This window comes from Odocoileus virginianus, chromosome 5 (assembly GCF_023699985.2).
Source record: "Odocoileus virginianus isolate 20LAN1187 ecotype Illinois chromosome 5, Ovbor_1.2, whole genome shotgun sequence".
Taxonomy (NCBI): Eukaryota; Metazoa; Chordata; class Mammalia; order Artiodactyla; family Cervidae; genus Odocoileus; species Odocoileus virginianus.
In genome coordinates this window covers 91,785,992-91,810,164 of record NC_069678.1, presented here as the reverse complement: position 1 = coordinate 91,810,164, position 24,173 = coordinate 91,785,992, and the positions used below count along the sequence as shown (strand labels likewise).

The window sequence follows — 24,173 nt, the reverse complement described above, 5'->3', positions numbered from 1 at the left end:
GGACAGAGGTCAGTGGAGGAAGGTCTAATAGGGTCACCTGACCCAAGTCCACAGGAAGGAGACAGGTGAGTATATCCAGCTACAGTCACGGCCAGAGGAGCAGCTGAAGGCTGACACTCCCATCTCCCATCCAAGAGGAAGCAATCACGTTCAGGTCCCCATCCAGTGGTATTCCTGGTGCCTTGGGAGTCATTATGGAAGGGGCTGGCAGTGGTCCTGAGGGACCCATGTTTGGGTTTTGTGGGTTCCCCTGTCTTCAGCACAGCTACGAAAAACAGGATCAAGACGGGGGTATCCAACTGCCTCCCACAAAAAGGTCATTTATCAGCTCAAGACCTGTGCTAATAGGTGTTAAATAGAGTTCAATGCAGAAAATTGAGAAGTAATGAGACTTGGAGCCGAGAGAATGAATTAAGAGGTGATCACATGTCCAGCGAGAGCCATTACCTGAATGCTGAAAAGGAGGAGCCGTGATGGTCGGAGAGCTCTGGGTCGAAGAAGAGGTCAGAGTGATGAGTCAACCCCAAATGGGGTGAAGGGTGGTCAAAAGCAATTAAGCAGTTATCATACTTCATCAGTTCTAGGGAGCATAATTTTCCATATTTTAATATTTTTGAAATTAGGATGTATCTTAAAATCAATGGCATGTCATACTTCAGTCAGCAGCAGTTTTTTTTTCTTTCTGAATGGTACATACAACAAAACTGAATCTTTTACTGAAGACATCTTGAATTCAATGGGACACAGTCCCAGGTGGATGGATGGATGGTGTGCATGTTCAGTCGTGTTCAACTCTTTGCAATCGTGTGGACTGTAGCCCGCCAGGCTCCTCTGTCCATGGAATTTTCCAGGCAAGAACACTGGAGTGGGTTGTCATTTCCTACTTCAGGGGATCTTCCTGACAGTCCAGGGTATCTTAAGCAAATCTCTTTCTGTTACATTGGGTGAAAAGACCCCTATCCACTCATTTATTCCACCACTGTTTACTGAGCATCTAGCAGACGTCAGATCCTGGGCTAGGTGCAGCTGTGAACAGTGATCATAAGAGCCCACACGTCTGCCTTCTCAGTGTTTATCCCACACCAGGCACTGTTAGGAACCCTCGACATGTGCTGTCTCATTTGTTCCCAGCAATGATCCAACAGAGTAGGGATTACTATTATTATTGTCCCTGTGACAGTGGAGGTCAGAGGAGGTTAAGTGACCTGCTCAAAGTTCCACACTAGCTACTAACTGGCTGAGCCGAGAGTGGATATTTCCTCTAGACCCTGAGCTTTTGTCTCAGTTCTCTCCACTATCAAGGAACATACACCAGAGGGGAGAAGGCACACACAGAACAGGAAATACACAAGGACGCTGGTGATTGGAGGAGACGCATGGGAGCCAAGAAGGAAAGTAAGGGAGTATTGGGCAGCAGGGGCAGTCTCTGGATTTGGTTTAAACAGACTGGAAGGAAACAAAGAGGCAGAGAAGAGTGGCTGGGTGGGCGAGGAAGGTTTAGTTGAGTGACTCCGCATGTCTGAAGGATGGGTGCAGAGACAGAGCATGGTGTATCTGAAGACCAGCAAAGCTAGTGTGGCTGGAGGAGGAAGGGGGTGGAGGCGGGGCTGATGCCAGGTTTTGATGGCCAGGTAAGGAGTTTGCACTCCATCTAGGAAGTAATTAGAAGGTTTTAAGTGAAAGCTCCCTGAGATCCTTGCACCCTGCCTCTAATGACTCTGAATCTGCTGTTGGACAGCAGGTGATTGTAGACTCCTAAGAGGAGGACCTTGGAGCAAGGGCACCATGTACAGCTACTCGGTTGAGTACTGCCAAAGGGTGCCCAGGCAGAGGGGTGATGAGAACTAAAACAGCCTCTAGTCCATCCACTAAGCCGTATGCTCACATGACCCCTCAGGGTGGCCAGTTGTGCTAGTTTGCACAAAAGCCCGATATGGACTAGCAGAAACTCAGGTTAGGACAGGCAAGCAGTGGCTAGTATTGCAGCATCCCTACTGTGTGCTAAGCCCCAGACTAAGGCTTTGCAGTGACAGAAGAAATTAAAAAAAAAAAAAATAGGAGACATTCCTTGCTCTTAGAGATCCACAAAGCTTGACAAAAGATGTTGTCACAGGAAATAATTTTTTTTTCATCCCTACAAAGCACATCAGGCCCTATTATAAGAGCTTCCTTTGATGGAGCACCTACTATGTGCCAAATGTCATGCTAGGTACCTTACCACAAATGCTCACTCCCTCCTTGAAAGGAAGAGAGAGTGATCCCACGTCCCATAGGAGGGAGCTGAGAGGCTCAGAGCCTTGTCTAAGGTCACACAACAGGGACACAGCAGGACTCAGACTTGATATCCAAACAGCCAATCAGGCATGAGAGCAGTGTTCTCCACCTGGTTAAGGAATGTATGTTTCTTGACTAGAGACTGTACTGGACACTTCCCAGCCATTAACCTTTCGTTCTCCCGGGGTATAGTTGCTTTACAATGTTGTGTTAGTTTCTGCCGTATAGCAAAGTGAATCAGCTGTATGTATATATACAGCCCCTCTGTTTGGTATTTCCTTACCATTTAGGTCACTACAGAGCACTAAGTAGAGTTCCCTGTACTGTATCAGGTTCTCATTAGTTATTTATTGTATGTGTGTGTATATATATATATATAATATATATATATATATATATTATATATATATTAGTATATGGGCTTCCCAGATGACTCAACGGTAAAGAATTCACCTGCCAATGCAGGAGATGCAGGAGACGTAGGTTCGATCCTTGGCTCAGGAAGACTCTCTGGAGTAGAAAATGGCAACCCACTCCAGTATTCTTGCCTGGACTTGTCTCTTCCATAGACAGAGGAGCCTGGTGGACTACAATCCATGGGGTCACAGAGAGTTGAACATTACTGAGTGATTGAGCACATACACATGCATATACATATATATATACATACATACACATACATGTATATATCTATACATACATACACACATATATGTATATATCAATCCCAGTCTCCGAATTCATTCCACCCTTTATTTCTCCCCTTAGTGTCCATATGTTTGATCTCTACAACTGTATCTCTATTTCTGCCTTGCAGACAAGTTCATCTCTACCATTTTTCTAGATTCCACATTTATACATTAATATATAATGTTTTTTTATAGTTGACTTACAACTTCTTTGGCCCCCATTAAAAATCATTGAAGTGGACACTGCAATTTCTCTTTTGCAAGAAATCAGCTCAGGGCGGTTGGGAGATGCACCGGTGTCAGAGCTGGTCAGGGTTGAAGCTGCCTCTTCCTGGATTCCCTTCCTCTGCTCTTACTCACTGAGGTCTCAGAGCTCCTTGAAGATGAGAACCACTTATTATTCACTCAAAGTCCTCAAAGTCTACCTTAGAACCTGGCATAGAGCAAGTGTACAGTCAACACTTGTTGAAAGAATGAATGAATGAATGAATGGACAGGGCCAGAGAAGTAAAGTGGATGCACATGTTACCTGCAAGTCATCTGGCCACCTGAAAACGCACCTTCTCCTTCATCAACCTGTCTTCTGACACCTTGACACAAGAAGGGTCGGGCACTAGAATCTGGTATGATGTCATCTTCAAGCTATGTTAATATCCGTCCCCAAAGGGGGAAAATATCACTACGCATGATGAACTATTTGTGGGATTATTGAGGATGTGATATGAAATTCATCCTGACTCCCTACTTACAGAGAAGTGCTGCCCAATTTGTCTCAAATGTCACATCTCTGTGTATTAATTTGCTACTCCACTGTATTGATTAAAAGGAATGTTCTCCAACTCCCAAGGCAGAGCCCTCAGAAATGGAGCAGGTTCACTCAGGAAGCACACACACCATCCCCTCCTGGGCAGAGGAAATGGATATTCGCCACGTCACCCCAGCCAAGAGGAGGCCTTGCTAGCCTTGCCGTTCTGGCCTGGATGGCCTGAATGGTACAAATTGCATATTCAGTGTATGTATGTATATGGTCAAATAGCTTCCATTAGCCCAATTTTGAGATGTCTGCAGAATGCCCCCAAATTGGGGAACTCTTTCAAAATGAGGAAATTGTCGGAAAGGCCAGGAGAGGGGAATCAGCAGGTCTAATTACAGGAGTGTATAAAACCAGGAGGGGTCCTTTGTTCTGGACCTCAATTTCCTGGCGTGCAAAGTGACATGATCACCTCCACCCCTCTCCCCCTCCAAAAGCCAGGAAAGCACACTCTGTCCCAACCTGCCTCTCTTGGTAGAGCAACAACAGGGAGCTCCATCTCTATCTATCTGTCCCTTGCGGATGTGTCTATTTGACCCTGTTCCATGATGCTGTGGTCCTTATGGGCCTTCCTTGGTGACTCAAATGGCAAAGAATCTGCCTGCAGTGCAGGCAGAGGTGACATAACAGGCTTGCACTGGCAGCAAAACTCACCAAGAAGCGGCACTAAATTGAGCTCCTCCTGTTCTCTTCCTTTTGTGCGGGCGGGTGGGTAGGGGTGGCAGGGATAAATCATGACAGTGAGGATGGTGCTTAGCTGAAACCCTGGGCACTGCACACAGTAGCAATCAATATATATCAGCTCGATGAACCTCCACCATCCACTTCATGTGTACGTCAGCCTCTCTGGGCTCTTTTTCAGGTGAACCAGTGGTTCACAGATGGGCTTTAGGGCATCTGAATTATATCAAAAATATATGGGAAAGTGTTTTGTGTTTGTGTGTGTCCAGAGACAGTCACAACTTTCAGGTCCATGATCCCCAAAGTCTCAGGTTTGCTGGATGTGTCATTAGCGTCCTGAGCCCTAAAGCCAACATCTCTGACACCAAGAGAAGAGGCCATGAAAAGACTAAGTTCCTGGCATTGGCCCTATGAGCTCCAGACCACCAGGGGACAGGGCCCACAACCTTATCCCCGTGAGGTGGGCGGTTTCTCCAGCAGTGCTGGAGCTCACGGATATGGAGACGCCTCTGCTCCTCCCCACGGAAGCCAAGGTCTGTTCCTCAGCCCAGACACACCATGAAAACTGGGTTGAGGATTTTATGCAAACACAGGGTCAGGGCACTGGGGTGGGGCTGGGACTGTGACCTATAGACTGAGCATCTCCTGAAATAATCTCAGTCCAGTGAGGTTAGGGGGAAGGTGGCTTCACTCATTAGCTGGTATTTATCAAACACTGACAATCTGCCAGTCCCCGTGCTGAGCACATTATGTGATTTGTGTATTTTCTTTTTAATCTTCACAACTTTATGAAGTAATATCTTTACTCTGCTTTTACAGAGGCAATGAGCTCAAAGAAATGACATAACTTGCCCAAGGTCACACAGCAAGTGAGTGGCAGAGATGGGGTTTGATTCCAGATAACATTGGAACTCAGAACCTGAAGTCTTAACCACTGTACTCTGTGGCCTCTCCCTTATGGCAACCAGGGGGTTTGCAAAAATAAGTGTTCCTCTTCTTCCTAGATTCCATGTGAGGATAATAAGTGATTTTGATTTTTAAGGAAGTCTCTTGTATTTTTGAGAGGGAGAACCCAAGATGGTAGTTAGATTTAACAAAACAGAAATACCTGTTTTTAGATGTAGATGATTAAATTGATCTAACAGACTGAGAACCAGTGGTCAGAGATGGGCTGTCTTGCACCAAAGTGTCAGGGTGACTGCTTAAGAATGATGCTGCTAAAAAGGAAAAGGTGCCACCAGGATTAAGCATCAAAACCTGCAGAGACTCTAAGTGACATTTCTGATCTGCTTATAACTCTTGTTTGTCTGTTGATCAGCCTGTGAGAGACAGAAGCAATCCCCTACATCTCTGAGAGTCATACGTGGAAAAGGTATGAAGCTCACAGGCTCAGTTGGGAGAAACAATGTCTAAAGGGCAATAAGACTAGAAGTGTCAGGGAGAGACACCCTGGGGGCTGGGGAGGAGGGAGGCACATAAGGGAAGTAAGAGGCTTCCATGCATTGAAAGACAGACAGAAGGACACAGAGAACATTGGAGAATCAGAGTCAGAGTCACTGAAACCAAGACAAACACAGCCGAATTCCAGAGGGATTTAGAAGTAAAACAGAAAAATAAAATGCTGAAAGAATCAGAGGAATATCTAAATGACAATTTAGCTGGTCTTGGCATGGAAAAGGCCTTTCTAAGCATAACACCAAAGGTAGATTATCAAAGAGAAATTTAAAATTTAAAAATTGGTGACATAAAAATTAAAACTGCTGCACATCAAAAGGAAACTCATAAAACTCATAGCCTTAACATGCAAAACCACTTACAAAGAGGATAAGAAAAAAATACTAACACCTGAAAAGAAAAGTAGGCAAAGACAGGGACAGGCAATTTACAAAATGATCTACAAAAGGCCAGAAAGTGATGACAGATGCTCAACCTTCCCTATCATCAGAGAGATGCAAATTAGAATCACAAATGTGATCTCATCCCACCTATTTTAATCAATGAAACTAACTTAAAACTCCCCAATGTGCAACATAGGTAAAAAGCAGGGATGGGCCCTCTTATACCCCGGTAAGATCTTCCTACAGATACCATGGGATTATGTATTAAAATGGAAGATCGACACACTCTTTGACCCAGCAATTGCACTTTGAAGAATTCACCCTAAGATAATTAGAAGAGGCTTTAAGTTGTATGTACAAGGATGTTCTTCACCTAAATGTCCCCAGAAGATGACTGGTTAAATAACTGGGGTATAGGCAAACCACAATGGCCCCTTCACTGCTATTCATTAGGAAGAACAAAGCAGGGCTATTTTATTAACACAGAACTGTGTCAGCCTCATTAACCAGACTACAGAACTACACACAGAGTGTAACCCCAAGTGCACACAGATCTGCATCTGTGCGCACACGTGTGGAGGTGCAGAGAGCTGTCAAATGAACACTCACAAGAAGGGAGGAAGGGAAGCTACATTCTCTGCAGTAAGTGGGCGGCCCGCGCTGGGCAGAGGAAGACGTGGGCAGGTCTGGGTAGGAAGAGGACGGGGAGGAGGAGATGAGTGTGGTTAGAACTCCTGGGGGTCGGTGCTGGGAATGAGACTACCAGAGGGCAGATAAAAACACAGGACCCTGGGGACTTCCCTGGTGGTCCAGGGGTTAAGAATGCCCCTTGAAGTACAAGGGATTCCCTGGTGGCTCAGAGGGTAAAGCGTCTGCCCGCAATGTGGGAGACCCAGGGTTCGATCCCTGGGTCGGGAAGATCCCCTGGAGAAGGAAATGGCAACCCCCTCCAGTATTCTTGCCTGGAGAATCCCAGGGAGGGAGGAGCCTGGTGGGCTACAGTCCACAGGATCGCAAAGAGTCGGACACGACTGAGCGACTTCACTTTTGCAGTGCAAGGGACGTGGGGTCAATCCCCAGTCAGGAAACTAGGATCCCACATGTCTCAGGGTTCCTAAGCCCGAGCGCCACAACAAAAGATACCACAGCCCACAACTAAGGCCTGATGCAGCCAAATAAATATTTTTAAAAAATACAGGACACTCTATTAAATTTGAATTTTAGACAAAGACTAGGCAACTTTTTTAGTATAGGTACGTTCCATGACCCGGTGCTCTGTGACAGCTTGGAGGGGTGGAATGGGATGGGAGGTGGTAGGAAGGTTCAAGAGGGAGGGGACATATTAATATGTATACCTGTGGCTGATTCATGTTGGTGCATGGCAGAAACGAACACAATACTGTAAAGCAATTATCCTCCAATTAAAAAAAAAAGTGTGTCCCATGAAATACTTGGGATATACTGAAGCTAAAAAATTTTTTTTCAAAATTTAAAAAATTTGAATAATACAAAATACAGATTAATTGGGCATCTTGTATTTTATCTGAAACTCTAGCTGAGTCTGGGCATATCTCTTATTGCCTCTCTGAGATGACACAAGGCAGCCAGCAGGAAGCTGAATCCAAGGCAGGCTTCCTGAGTCCACCCTGCCTCTGACTTAGTTCCAATCCACTTGCCCATGAGAGAGAGTCACCTATCTCTGCTTTCCTTCAGGAGTTTTGTGGGGAGTACAGTGTAGGAGATGAGCATAGTCTTTAGAGCCAGAGAAGTTACTTTAAAACTCCTGGTCATCAAGTAGCCTTAAGCTGAACACAAAACTCCTGATTCCCAGCTCCAACATCTGTAAGATGGAGATAGTGAGGTCTGTCCACAGGGCTGTCTCGGGGATTAAATGAGATAATGTATGTAAAGTGCCTGGCATACAGTCAGCGTTTAACACAAGTTGATCCCCTTCCCTCCTGTCCGCAGCCACAGCCCACACTCTTGCCCCTGGGGATTACGAAATCAAGCATCTCCTGTCATCTCGGGCTTTGATGACTGGCCTTTTTGATCTTTTCCTTGGAGCAGCAGCATCTCTGAGCTGACACCCTTCACCTGACTTCACCTTTCTCCCAAATCCCTAGCAACAGTTCAGTTCCTTATCTATACTTTTCACTCTAACGGGGAGGGTGGAGGAGGATGAGACTGCTTTTGATAGCAGACTTTCAGGCATGTTAGCCAGGGGAGCTACCGAGAGTGGGGCCCTGATGGCATTTAGAAAGGGCCAGCAATGTCCAAAAGAGTGCAAGGGAGGAGGCTGCCTGGGCTGGGGGCAGCCTGGGCTGATGTGGGGGAGGTGAGGGGGTCTCTAGAGCCAGTCTGTCTGTCTGCCTGTTGTCTGGCACAAATGACTAAGGTGGGTTCTGTGTGGGAAGGAGGGCTCACTTCTTCCCCGGAGAGCCAAATCTTCAATGTCTTTGGATCACTGGATCACCCTCTCCCTCCAACGAGGCTCAGAGAGTTTAAAAATCTGCCCAGTATCACCCAGTTACTCACTTCCAGGGCCAAGCAGCTAGTATTAATCAGCAAATCCCTAAACATGGGGTTATCTTATGTCTTGTTGAGAAGTCCAGTGATAGAGTGGGCCCCTGGCTGCTGTGGATGTAACATGTCATGTGGTTTATCTGCAGCCGTGGCTGCCCCTGCTGGTTTCTTCCACCTGCCCTCTTGACCCCTCCACTTCGGGTATCTCAAAAGTCAGTGCAACTCACACTCTCCCGGATGCACAAATTGCCCCGTGGTCCAGTCCTGAGCCAGGTCAGTGAGATCAAGTCACAGCCTCGGCTTCCCTGTTCTTGCCTCTCCTGTTAACACAGACACCTGCGTGCGAGTCGCTCTGCCAGGCACAAAGACAGAGCCATACGGAGCGTGGGGTTGGCGGAAACCCTGTCCAGGTGACTGCAGAGTCACTCAACCACAGCGACCTGTTTGCATTGTCCAGGGTCTGCCCAGCCCGCACCTGGAAGCTTTGTCTTCTCAATGCCAGTGACTTAGAGACCTGGGATCATTATGCAAGGGCTTCCCTGCTGGCTCAGCTGTCACAGGCGATAAGGGTTCAATCCTGGGGTTGAGAAGATCCCCTGGAGAAGCGCATGGCAAACCACTCCAGCATTCTTGCCTGGAGAATCCCCATGGATAGAGGACCTGGCGGGCTATAGTCCATGGGGTCGCAAAGAGCTGGACAGGACTGAAGCGACTTAGCACAGCATAACGCAGCACCATTATGCAGCTGAGATAGGGCAGGCCCTTCCTTCAGCACCATTGATCCTTCATGTGTCTGGGCTGCTACCCGCCAGGCCAGGCAGGTGGAAGGAGGGACCTGCTGGCCTCTACTTTATCTTAAAGTGTAATCTCATTGAATCACAGGCCCTTTGCGAATCTGATGGAAGTCCGGCTCACCCTGTCTAGAAATCTAGAAGCACTCTCTGCAGTGATACAAACGTTCTCGTATTGCTCAGTATGGGAGCCACAAGTGACGCATGGCTACCCAACACTTGAGAGGAGGCTGGTGCAACTGGGAAAATGAATTTTAAATTTTATTAAATTTTTATTAATGTAAATATGAAAGTGGCATGTGGTTAAAAGCCACTGTACAGGATAGCACAGCTCTAGACCAGGGGTCATCAAACATTTTCTGTAAAGGGCCAGAGAGTAAATATTTTCAATTTTGCAAGCCATGCGGTCTTTGTGGCAATAACTCAAGTTTGGAGCTGTAGTGCATACAGTCACAGACAACAACAGCAACAGGGCTTGGCTGTGTGCTAATAAAACTTTATTTACAAAGACAAGCCAGAGGCTGGATTGAGCCAGATGGGCCACAGCTGCTGAAGGAGGACACCCTGCACCAGGGCCCCCTGTGCGTCAGCCCCTCCGGGGATCTCTGCAGCCACCAGCTCTAGTGTCCATGACTCACTCCCTGCACCATCCCCAGGCACCGCCAGTCTCCCCATAGCTGAAAGATCGTGGAAGAAGCTTCTGAAGAGGACTCTCTTCACCAAGAGGTTATAACTGAGACTCACAAAGACTTAGTTTGGGTTAACAGCCAAAGGATCAGGCTGAGGACACAACCAGGATGACCAAGATCACAGTCTTGCTTTGGGAAGGAACCGAGTGTTTGCTTCAAAGAAATCGGGACATCCCAGGAGACTTCACTTTAAAGACAGGGAGGTCTTTTCAGGAGCTCTCAGTTAAAGCAATCTGGAGTTATGTCAGAAACCCTCAGTTAAAGGCATATGAAACTTTCTCTGGAGCCTTCTTAGTATCGTTAGTTAAAAATAACTGATACCCCTCCTCAGGGTCCTTCTCAGGAGCCCTAAATCACTTAGATTAAAGCACCAAACTGTATCCCCTCCACCCAATACCAACAGGGGTGAATTTTGCCAAGGGAGGTATTTCTGTCGTGTGTTCCTAGCCAAGACAAAGGTAGTATCTATTTCTATATTCCTATAATTTCATTCAAGAAAACATCACTTATTAAGTTCTTAGAAGCAAGAGGAAGAAAGCCTTCGCATAACTGGCATGCTTTACTAGGGTGTTATGTCATTACTGTTATTAATTACCATTAACAGTCTTAAAATATGCCTATTAATGATCTCAACACAAAATAGCAGTGTGGGTCTTAGCCAAGAGCAGCATAATTACCTATTAATGAGATGTAAATTTCCCAGGGAAATGACAGTGATCTCGATGTACCACCTTCTGAACTAATATAATAAAGTTAATAATAATAATAGTGTATAATCTGAGGATATTAGTGTTAATTTGAATGCTAACACCATAGTTAAACAGGCTGAGAGAAATGGAAATTATTTGCATAACTCAAACCAAGAAACCCTAATCTCTGCTATTAAAGAAAAATTGATTGTTCTTTGAATGATATAAAGCTGACTCTTTGCAGTCACCATAGTGAACAAAAAAAAAAATTTTAAGCTACTTTTTTTATGTCTTCTACTTAGGGTTTATATCTCCCTTATTTCCAAAACCAAGTCAAGGCATTTTGTAATACAGTGAAGCCCAAGAGAAAACAGAATTTAAAAAAACAGAAACACAAGAAAACCCAGTTAAGGGGAGAGAGCAGATGTTACCAGACCCTGAAGATAAACGACTGCAGCTCAGGTCTGATTTCAAGTCTCAGCTTCCTAGAAACACGGCAGGAGCAATTTAAGTAACTGAGTTACTGGTTAGCAAGCAGCCTCCTTAGGGCAGGCACACGCTTTGAATCTGAAGAAGCCCTTCTCAGCAGCTGAGAACTGCGCAACCCTGCCCGTGGCTATTCAAACCTCACAGCCTAGGCTCCTGCAGGCCAGGCCAAGACACCTACCCTCATAGCTGGCGTGGAATCCCTGTGCGCTGACCGCGTAGTCACTGATGAGGCGCAGAGAGAGGGTGGTGGCCGCACTGACGATGGTGGCTGGCAGCTGAAAGCCTGTGAGCCTGAAAGACAAAGAGGTGAGCTGGAGGGAGGATGAATCCCCTGGGAACTGCACATCCCTGATGCATTTATTGAGCACATGCTCGATGCATGATGCTGATCTAGGCACAGGGAAGGATATGAAAGAAGCTGAACGCCAGGCACATGCAAGGTGCTCCAAGATAAAGCAATTCCCAGCAAAAGTGATGGAGACCAGTCACAGAAATATGGGGCCTACTCTCCCAAGCCATGGGCTTCCCCTAATCTGGAGGTCTGCCTCGTTTATGACTCTTCTCTTTCTCCTCCTCCGGTTCCCTCTCCTGATGCACCCAACCAGGATCCTATGCGGCCTTCCTAGAACAGACTCCCTCCACCCATGTCCTCCCCCTGCATCTCATCTGTAGATCAATGGTAGCCTCCTAGGCCCTCTCAAAGTTCCAAAAGGTAAATTTAGTTAGAGAAGTGAGAAAATGCAGAAAGAAGGGAAAACCATCAAGCAAGACAAAATAATAAAAGTTTAGCCATTAAACAAAGTCAAGGACCTTTAGTTCCTCCTCAAGGGCTATGGATAACATTCTGAGCCATGTCCTTTGAGCTCTTTTGCAGATACTGAAATGCCCGCCAGATGGAAGAAGCTAACTGTATGCAGCCTACAGCACATAGATCTCCAGACTGATTGGAAACAGAAGCTTGATGATGCTGAGTCCCAATTACCTCACCACCAACCAATCAGAAGAATGTTCACTGATCATTTACTCACAACCCCCCTCCATCACCCTATTTTTAAAAACCTTTTCCTGAAAGCCTTCGGGGATTTTGGGCTTTTTAAGCACTAGTTACCTGAGCTCCTTGCTTGGTGTCCTACAATAAACCACAACCTGTTGTCAATGGCATTACTACACATGGGCACCAGACCCAAGTTTGCTTCGGTAACACTGACTCCTCCCTTTCTGGCTGGGGTCCTTTGAGGCTCTGGGTAGACTTTGCCACAAATTTACAATGAATGATTGCCAACAGACAGTATTTATTTATTTATTCACATACAGAGGAAAATATATCCAACTCTAAGTAGCAGAAAGTGGATCCTTCTTATCATAGATTTTATCCTTTAAAAGGAATAGGTCTACCGCTTTTATAGAAATGATAAGTACTTATTATTTTTAAAAGATAAAGCAAAAAATAAAAACCCAATGCAATCTAGAAATAATCATTCTTGACAGTTGACATACAAAGAGATGGAAAGATCAGTAGTTCAGATCACATTCAACGAAATAATTTCATACAAATGGGATCATATTGTACATGCTTTTAAAATTAAAATGCGTAAATTTTTTTCCTGCTAGTTAAGTGAAGAAAAAGAAACAGGGGTGAAAAGAAAGGAATTGTTGAATCTGAAATAACATGCTTTCAGCACAAGAGAGTCATCTTTGAAAGATTCTTCTAACGTTAAAAAGATAAAACATATGAAGCCTTCACTGAACACCTGGGGACATATTTTAGGAAAGAAGTCTGCTTCCAGGCATCCATACAGGTTGACCCCCACAGGTGATGAGTTTGTGCACAAAGATGGTGGTGGGGTGGCCAGACTCCTGTCCACCTTTGTCTTTTATTCCCTATCTGAGGCTCATCTGCACATCCAGAAGGGCTCAGGGAGGAATTCAAGGTGTAGCCTTGTCTCCATTTTCAAGAAGTAAGGGATATCTGTGGTGCCCCCTGGTTCACTTCTGTTCCTCCCATTGCTATAATATCTGGACACCCAGATGTCCCCTGAAAGGCATGGGTACTGGGTTCAACCAAATTAAATCAGACGTTTGTAACATCCACCATGAAAAGCCCTGTGCAAGGTGAAGCCCTTGTCTTTCCCACCATCCTAATCTTACAGGATTCAGGTTAACACAGAATAAATTGAAGGAAAAGAGAAGGCAAAGTCATCAAACTAAAATGGGAGACCAAATACGTTTCAAGGTCATCTTCTTTTCAGGTATACAAACACGCAGCAAGGAGTCTCTCCATCACCCCATATTCTCTCCCCATCCCTGCCCCTGTCTTTCTGTCTCTATCTCCCCCATTTTCTCACAAGGGCAAAAAATTCATATGTCACATAATGAAACCATACACATTAGAAGAAAACAAACTATTGTTTAATCTACTTACTGCGGAAGGTCTTTCTGAGTATGGTTAGAGTACTCCTCTGGCTTCTACCTGCCCATCATTCTTTTAGAGAGCTGGGTTCTGACAGGTACCCTACCCACTCACTAGTCACAGAACTGGGCAAATGACCAATCACAGCACATCCTTCATCTTTATGGAGTGGTTCAAGGCACAGGGAAGAAGGAGGAGGGCACCTAACCCAAGCAGAGTTGTTCTGAGTCCCTCCCTGGGATGTGATATACAGACTTCAAGGGGCTTTTATCTGGGGGTTCTAAATCATTAGACTGTAAGCTCAAGACTCTCATCAGTCCTTTGTATCATTACACAGACACTCTCTGCTGTGCAGAAAATGATGTCTCGTATACATGCAGACAAAGCTGAACAGTGAGAAGGGGACGTGGTCCTGATAATGCATCATGGAGACCCTTCACACAGCCGTGCAGAATGACCCACTTCTGCATGAACCAACATTCTTTATTTTTTCCTTTTCTTTTTCCTTTTTCTTTCTTCTTCGTCTTCTTTTTTTTTGTTTGTTTGTTTAAGTTAGTTTGATTTGGGTTCTATCTCTTGAAATTGATTGAGTACTGATGGACACAGCATGAAATCTCACATGCCTTAAAGGGAAATACTGACTGATTTAATTATATTAAAATTCAAAGCATGCACATGGAGCAAAAAAAACTAAAAAAAAAGATAAAAAGTGTAAATTTGGAAGACTGCATATAATATATATGACAGGAATTGGTTTAACATTCATAATCTATAAAGAATACTAACAAATCAATATGAAAAAGAAACAGGGAAGGAAGGAAAGAGCAAAGGATATACACAGAGACAGAAAGATGCTCCACCTAAATAATATACAAAGAAGAAAACTCAATCCAAAAGACTCATTTTTCATCTCTCATGTTGCCAAAGGTTGAAGAAAACAGAGCCTATAGTTATCAAAATGATAATAAGAAGATACCACAAATTATACACATACATTTTGACAAATTGGATGAAATGGACCAGTTCCTTGAAAAGCACAAACTACCACAACTTTTCAACATGAAATAAATCATTTGAATAGCCCTATGGCTATAAAGGACATTGAATTAGTCATTTAAAAATTCCCCCAAAGGAAATACCCAGACCCAGAAGGTTTCAATATAGAATTCTACCAAATGCATAAAGAACTTACACCAATTCTATACAATGTCTTCCAGAAAAGAGAAAGAAGGAGCACTTCCAAAATCATTTTATGAGGCAAATATTACCCTGATACCAAAACCAAAGGTAGCACAAACAAAGAAGGCTAAAGACTAATATCCCGCAGAAAATAAACACAAAATGCCTTAACAAAATATTAGCAAAGAGAATTCAGCAACACACAAAATAATTATACACCATAACCAAGTGGGGTTTAATTCCAAGGACACAAGGCTGGTTCAATTTCTGAAAATCAATGCAATTCACTATATTAACAGGCCAAAAGTAGAAAAATCACATGATCATATCAACGATGAGAAAGCACTTGGCAAAATTCAACACTCATCCATAGTTTAAGAAAAAAGTCTTTTACAGACTCACAGACTTAGAGTGCAGCCGTGCGGTTGCCAAGGGGAGAAGGTATAAATTCAGAGGTTGGGGTTAACATATGCACACTACTATATGCAAAATTGATAATCAACAAGGACCTAGTGTATAGCACACAGAACTCCACTCAATGCTCTGTAATAACCTATATGGGTAAAGAATATGAAAAAGAATAGATACATGAATGGTGGTGGTGGTTTAGTCACTAAGTGGTGTTGGACTTTTGAGATCATATGGACTATAGCCTACTAGGCACCTCTGTCCATGGGATTTTGTAGACAAGAATACTGGAGTGAGTTGCCACTTCCTTCTCTAGGGGATCTTCTCAACCCAATGATCGAACCCAGGTCTCCTGCATTGCAGACAGACTCTTCTTTACCACTGAGCCATAACGGAAGCCCCCAAATACATAAGTATACATACATAAGCCTGTATAACTAAGTCACTCTCCGTACACCTGAAACTAATACAACACTGCGAATCATTATTCAGTTCAGTTCAGTTCAGTCGCTCAGTCGTGTCCAACTCCTTGTGACCCCATGGACTGCAGCACGTCAGGCCTCCCTGTCCATCACCAGCTCCCGGAGTTTACTCAAACTCACGTCCATTGAGTTGATGCCATCCAACCATCTCATCCTCTGTTGTCCCCTTCTCCTCCTGCCTTCAATCATTCCCAGCATCAGGGTCTCTTCAAATGAGTCAGTTCTTCACATCAGGTGGCCAAAGTATTGGAGTTTCAGCTTCAACATCAGTCCTTCCAATGAATATTCAGGACTGATTTCCTTTAGGATGGACTGGTTGGATCTCCTTGCAGTCCAAGGGACTCTCAAGAGTCTTCTCTAACACCACAGTTCAAAAGCACCAATTCTTTGGCACTCAGCTTTCTTTATGGTCCAACTCTCACATCCATACATGACCACTGGAAAAACCATAGCCATTACTAGATGGACATTTGTTGGCAAAGTAATGTCTCTGCTTTTTAATATGCTGTCTAGGTTGGTCATAACTTTTCTTCCAAGGAGCAAGAGTCTTTTAATTTCATGGCTGCAGTCACCATCTGCCCCCCAAAATAAAGTCTGTCACTGTTTCCACTGTTTCCCCATCTATTTGCCATGAAGTGATGGGACTGGATGCCATGATCTGAGTTTTCTGAACGTTGAGCTTTAAGCCAACTTTTTCACTCTCCTCTTTCACTTTCATCAAGAGGCTCTTTAGTTCTTCTTCGCTTTCTGCCATAAGAGTGGTGTCATCTGCATATCTGAGATTACTGATATTTCTCCTGCCAGTCTTGATTCCAGATTGTGCTTCATCCAACCCAGTGTTTCTCATGATGTACTCTGCATATAGGTTAAATAAGCAGGGTGACAATATACAGCCTTTACATACTCCTTTCCCTATTTGGAACCAGTCTGCTGTTCCATGTCCAGTTCTAACCGTTGCTTCCTGACCTGCATACAGATTTCTCAAGAGGCAGGTCAGGTGGTCTGGTATTTCCATCTCTTTAAGAATTTTCCACAGTTTGTAGTAATCCACACAGTCAAAGGTTTTGGCATAATCTCTCCAATATAAAATTAAAAGAAAAAGTTTCATAAAACTAAGGATAGAAGGAAACTTTCTGACTTGATAAAGAGCATATCCAAAAATCCTATAGCTAACATCACAGTTAATTGTGAAAGACTGAATGTTTTTCTCCTAAGACTAAGAACCAGGCAAGGATCTAACAATCCAATTGGAAAGTTGGCAAAAGACATGAAAAGACATTTCACTAAGAGAGGACACATGGATGGGAAATAAGCACATGAAAAATGTTCAACATCATTAGCCATTAGGGAAAGGGAAATTAAGACCATGATGAGATATTACTATACACCATTAGAACAGATAAAAATAAGAACAGTGACAATAGCAAAGGTTAACAATGATGCAGAGCAACTGCATCTTTCATACATTGCTGGTAGAATGTTAAATGGTGCTAATATTCTGGAAAATAGACAATTTCTGTTTTTAAAATATTACACATATACTAGTCATACAAGTCAGCAATTACAACCCTGGGCATTTATCCCAGAGAAGTGAAAACTGGTATCCACATGAAAACCTGCATATGATTATCTAGAGCAGCTTTGCTTGTTTGTTTGTAATAGCCCCCAACTGAAAACAACCAAAAATGTCCCATAAAGTGAAAGTGAAGTCATTCAGTTGTGTCCCCCTCTGCAACCCCATGGACTGTAGTCTGCCAGGCTCTTTCACCCATGGGATTTTCCAGGCAAGAATACTGGAGTGGGTTGCCATTTCCTTCTCCAGAGAATCTTCCCAGCCCAGGACGAACCCAGGTCTTCTGCACTGCAGGCAGACTTTACCATCTGAGCCACCAGGGAAGTGCCAAAATGTCCTGTAACAGGGGAATAATTAAACCAACTGCAGCGCATCCACGCCATAGAACATTGCTGTTCAGTCACTCAGTCGTGTCCAACTCTTTGTGACCCCGTGGACTGCAGCACGCCAGGCTTCCCTGTCCCTCACCATCTCCTGGAGTTTGCCCAAGTTCACGTCCATTGAATCAGTGATGCTGTCAAACCATGGAATACTACCCACTGATAAAAACAAATGGACTATTGATACATATGACTGGGATGGACCTCTGGGGCATTATGCTTAGTGAAAAAAAGAAAAGCTTATCTCAAAAGATGATGTAGCAGATGATGCCATTTACATCAACATAACATTTCGGAAATGACAACATTAAAGATATGGGAAATGGATGAGTGGTTGCCAGGGGTTAGGGATCTCGGGAGTGGGGAGGTTATAAAGGACTAGTACGAGGGAGATCTTTGTGGCAACAATTCTGCATCTTGATTGCACTGGTGGTGACATGAATCCACATGTGATAAAATGACATATAAGTATGCACACACATTGCCCCAACATCTATTTCCCAGTTTTGATGTTGTACTACCCACACATTAGATGTACCCATTGGGAGAACCTGGGTGAAGTGTCCATGGAACATCTCTGTATCATCTTTGCAACTTCCTGTGAATCTATAATTAACACAAAATTAAAAGTTTTTAAACATCGGATATGTAGCTCACATTATATTTTTATTGGCTAGTCTACTTAGTTTGAACCTTGACTTGCTACTTGGTCCTCGGTGGGATCCTTCCTTTAGCTACCTCCTGCTCATTCCAACCCCTACATTGTCCCTGCCCACCCCCAACCACCAGCAAACACACACACCTGCACCCCAGGCTGGGTCCTTGCTGGAAATGGGCTGACCACAAGAACCACAGCCCCCTGGCCCCCCAGGCCACCACTCTCTTGTTCATTGGTTTCCCACGGACTTGCGCATGCACCTTCTCCACCGCCAGATATTCATATATGATGTTGCCAGTCTGCTGCTCCCAAAGAACCCTGCTATTAAAACACCAAAATATCCCCAAAGAGGTCAGATCTCTGTCTGGATCTGACCCTCAAGCCTCATCTCAGCTAGCCCTCTTTATCTCTACCTCCAAGTGGGCCCAGTTCACAGCACCTGCAACTTGCCTCCCACCCATGTGCACCAGAATTATGCCTCAGATGCTCTTCCCAGACACTTGACGACACTCAGCTTCATGAAGAAGTCTCACACATCACCACGGCTTCTCCCCTGAAGTCGTCTCTGGAAATGGCATCCTCCCCACTGAGCAAAACGTGTTGATTTTATTCCCCAAACTCGTTCCATGTTTTTGAGCTGCCATTAAAGATTCCTAGACCCTAGTTTCTTGGTACTATATTGACACAAGCTGCAGAGAGCTAATGTACACTGTCAACAAACAATTACAGTTTTATCACTTGCAATATATGGAATTGCAGCTTTCTAGGCATTTTCTCTAATCAGATATTTACCACTGTTCTGCTCTTTCCCAGGATTGGGAGATAAATTCTGAGATGGAGAGTTCCTCAGTGGCACTAAAACTGGAGGGGGTGGGAACTGAAGTCTCCCCACCTGGAGACTTGAATCATCATGCCTCTGCCCCACTGCCTGCTTTTCCCTCACCTGCTTCTTATCATTGAATAGATTTCAGACAAGCTGACGACCCCATAAGTCAGGAGGAGTTACCATGTTGCACATCGGAATAAGCAAATAAAACTTTCAGACTCGCGCATCTTTTATCTGACAAGTCTAAATACTATATTGAAAGGAGTGAGGTATTGTTCAATAGCGCAATCCAGACTTATTAGAGAAATGGGGTAAAATGATGGCAAGAAGGGCAACAGGCTCCTATTTGCTGTTGATTATCTTCTCGTTGACTATCGAATGTGCAGAGAACAGCTTTTGCAAACAGGTGGCATGGCCATAGATGCAAACTAATACTCCTCTTTCACTTTATCAAGGCTTCTTGTGTTTCCCACTTCTTTGTGAACCTTCTCTGGGCTTTTTTCTCCCTGCTCAGAGGAACCCAGGGTCTTGGAGACTGGTGACGCCATAACCCCAAATTTCTCACTGTCACAGTTCAGAATCACAGTTCAGAATCAATGGCTTCCTGCCATCCTTACGGTTAAGAGTTCCATAAGGAGGTCCACAAAGCCTGTACCACTCAGCCTCTGCCCACTCTGCCCTGTATCCTGCCTGGCTCCAGTCCCTCCAGTTTTCTTTGGTCAAGGGAAGAGGCAGCAGTACATAGAAGGCAAGCAATAAGGGGTACACTTCCTGTGGAGAACTTGAAAACAACAATAAAGCAGACTTGAAAAACCCACTTATTATCACCATGAGTCTGGATGCCTGTGTCAGTGATAAAATCCTTTTCCACCCATCTCTGCCACCCTCTTCCCTGATACACTGCTGGCTTCCATCCCATCATATTGGCCAACCAATCATATTTAGGGCCTTTGCACATGTTATTTTCTTTTTAGAAATAACTTTCTCATGTCGCCTCCACCTATTTGTCTGATTAACCCCTTCTCATTATTCGGATTTCGTCACAAATGTCAACATTATTTTCAGAAAGGTATGCTCTTTATCTCCCAGACTAGTCTATCTATTTTGCATTCTCGAAGGTCCCCATGGAGGTCACTGCTGCTCTTCATATATCTCCAGCTTTCCTCCCAGACACTAGTGGAACGGCCCTCCCCACCATTGCTGAGCTCATGATTGGCCACGGCACTGACGTCACCAAAGATGCGTGGGTAGCAGCGAAATGTGCTGTTTCATGGAAGGAGTCTTGAGGAACCTGGGTTCCTTTGGCCAAGTTCACCTTCCTTTTTCCCCCACTGCAGTGAACTTGGGTCCCAGTCAGCCAGGGTTTCTGACTCCCCAGGGAGGGAGCCCCTGCAAACTTTTTTTGCATGCATTTGGTTGGCCAAAAAGTTCGTTCCAATTTTGCCATAAGAGTTTGTGGAAGGAATGAACTTTTTGGCCAATCCAACAGAAGAGCAAGAAAGAAACTTTTAGTGAGCTAAGCCTTTGAGATTTTAAGGTTGTTTGTTACCCTCAATGCTTCAAAATGTAGATTTTTATTACTCTTCAGATATGGTGAGGGCAACAAATGAGGTGACAATTGTCACTGAAAAGTCAGTTTGTTACAGTTTCCAAAGCTGGGGGGAGGAAGCGTGCCTTGCGACACAGGGCCACACCAGAAATGCCAGGGTGGGTGGGGATGTAGAAGTTCAGTTCAGTTCAGTTGCTCAGTCCTGTCCAACTCTTTGCGACCCCATGAACTGCAGCACACCAGGCCTCCCTGTCCATCACCAACTCCCGGAGTCCATCCAAACTCATGTCCATCGAGTCGGTGATGTCATCCAACCATCTCATCCTCTGTGTTCCCCTTCTCCTCCTGCCCTCAATCTTTCCCAGCATCAGGGTCTTTTCTAATGAGTCAGCTCTTCACATCAGGTGGACAAAGTATTGGAGTTTCAGCTTCAACAACAGTCTTTCCAATGAACACCCAGGACTGATTTCCTTTAGGATGGACCAGTTGGATCTCCTTGCAGTCCAAGGGACTCTTCAGGAGTCTTCTCCAACACCACAGTTCAAAAGCATCAATTCTTCAGCACTCAGCTTTCTTTATCATCCAACTGTCACATCCATACATGACCACTGGAAAAACCATAGCCTTGACTAGATGGACCTTTGTAGGCAAAGTAGTGTCTCTGCTTTTTAATATGCTGTCTAGGTTGGTCATAACTTTCCTTTCAAGGAGTGAGCATCTTTTAATTTCATGGCTACAGTCAACATCGGCAGTGATTTTGGAGCCCAGAAAAATAAAGTCAGCCACTGTTTCCACTGTTTCCCCATCTATTGGCCATGAAGTGATGGGGATGTAGAAGGAACAGGAGCAAATCATGAGCAAAGGCTTTAATTGAGGTTTTCATGGGGGAAGGAATGGATGAGGCAGGGTAAGCAGGTGGCAGCCCTTACTTGTCTGACACATGACTCTGGGGTGATTAGTACAGGGGACAGTGACTCAATGGGTGAGAGCTTAGTAGAGGACGTGGGTGGGCTCTGGATTGGTTTATTTGCATATAAAAGGCTCACTCCCAGAAGAACTGTTCTCTGTATCTCAGAATTAGCTAACCCCAAGAGGGGCCATCTCTCTTGGGTCAGCAAAGCCCCAAGATGTCAAAGCATCAAAAATTTAGAAAATATTTGTGTTATTTGTGTGATTAATGCACATAGCCATACATGGTCCATCCTGACTATTACCTTTTTATTTTCTTTGCTAGCATTTATCACAGTTCCAGGATTTCCCAGGTGGCGTAGTTGGTAAAGAATCCACCTGCCATTGCAGGAGATGCAAGAGACATGGGTTCGATCCGTGGGTCAGGAAGATCCCCCAGATTGGGAAATGGCAACCCATTCTGCTATTCTTTCCTGGAAAATTCCACGGAGAGAGGAGCCTGGTGGGCTACAGTCCATGGAGTCACAAAGAGTCAGACACAATTGAGTACATGCACAGCACCCAGCACAGTGCTGTTATTAAAAAGCAGTTTCTAAGTAGATGTTTATCAAGGTAGATTTTTTTATTATTATTATTTCTGTGATTATTCTGTTCAGATCTCCAAGAAGACAGTGGCTACGTTTGCTTTGCCCATCCATGTCCAATTCCCTGAATATTTACTTTTGAATGAGTGAATGGAGGGTTATCTGTCATTTCCAGGGGCAGCCACATGGTGTCACAGTTCATCCTGATGCTGCCAGGATGGACAACAGGACCGGGAGAGCATAGGACATAGTTAAGAAACACTCGCTGACCTGGTGACCTCCCTCTATATCCACAAAACGGAATGAGATACAAGGAAAAACCAGCCTGTTCTGAACACCTTCAGGAAGAAGAGAGGATTTTGAAGGGGCTATCAGTAATGGGGGACAAAGGAAAGTACAGGGAGGGTGGAGAGCAAGCAATGAGCTCAGTGGGGAGGTGAGATTGCCCCCCGCTTGGACCCTCTGCACTCTGTGGAGGCTGAGGAGGGGAATGGCTCCATGGGGTACCGAGCAAGGCTGGACTGCCCACCGGAGGGCTGGTACTTCCCTACCCAAGTCAGCCTGGATTCAGCTGAAGGGTGCTGTCTACCTACAAGAAGCTCTGAGGCTTGACCAGATCAGCAGTGGCCAGTATGGCCTGAAGACCAGGGGGCCCTTGTGAAATATTGGGATCTGTGCATGACTTTGGGGTAACCCCAACATGGGCTTAAACGGAACTTTTCTCACCTTCCTGAGTAGGGACTCTAGGTCAATTTTTTTTTTTTTAATGCAATGATATGATACTTCTTTCACCCAAGGGAAGCATTTGCATATTCTTTTCCGTAGAAATAAATGATAGTCTTCTAACTCCCAAAGGTGGTACCCATGTTTGAGAAGCCCAAGGCTCTTAGCTAACTGACTACCAACTACTTAGGCTAGAGCCTCTGGGCTCTGAAATGCAAAGGTTGGAATAAGACCATGAAGGGATTCCTGTGAGGTGAGGAACAGCTGAAGGAAGTGGGCATGAAAAGTGAAAGAGAACTGGTCAGAATGAGAATAGTCTTCAAACCCTGGAAAGGCCACACCCGACACACCATGTCCTCATGAAATGCTGAACCAGGATCACCAGGACAGAGGCTCGGGGGTGGGGGCGACTTGGGTCCACAAACAGAACATGGGCAATTACATATGCTTGGGGAGGGAGTGGGCTGCCTCTAGAGGTCAATCCAATTTTAATTTCTCAGTTACTTACTGAGTGCCAATGGGTCTCAGATGCTGAACATCAGAGGCGGGTCAGAGCTGTGGGCCAAGCTCACCAGGACATGGCTTTGCTTCTACTGGTCAGAGGAACCATAGGAAAGATCAGGATGAAATTCATCTTCACAAACTCCGGTCTAAAGCCTTGGAATCCATTATTACAGAGAAGGGACTCCATTACTAGAGTATGTGTAAATCCTGATTCCCAAAGTCTAGAGAAACAGGTCAATCCTAAAGGAAATCAACTCTAAATATTTATTAGAAGGACTGATGCTGAAGCTGAAGCTCCAGTACTTTGGCCAACTGATGCGAAGAGCTGACTCATTGACAAAGACCCTGATGCTGGGAAATATTGAGGACAGGAAGAGAAGAGGGCAACAGAGGATGAGATGGTTGGATGGCATCATCAACTCAATGGACATGAGTTTGAGCAAACTCTGGGAGACAGTGAAGGACAGGGAAGCCTGGCATGCTGCAGACCATGAGGTCACAAAGAACTGGGAAA

At 44.7% G+C, this 24,173-nt stretch overlaps 1 protein-coding gene across 5 annotated transcripts in view; it reads right to left on the bottom strand.

The window, feature by feature from the left end:
• CSMD2 (CUB and Sushi multiple domains 2) overlaps positions 1 to 24,173 on the bottom strand; it is a 697,019-nt gene that overhangs the window by 541,395 nt on the left and 131,451 nt on the right. For all 5 annotated transcript variants that reach the window (XM_070468425.1, XM_070468426.1, XM_070468423.1 and 2 more), the window contains one exon: positions 11,653 to 11,765. In XM_070468425.1, the coding sequence (XP_070324526.1) occupies positions 11,653 to 11,765 (113 nt within the window). The remainder of the gene's footprint in view (positions 1 to 11,652; positions 11,766 to 24,173) is intronic.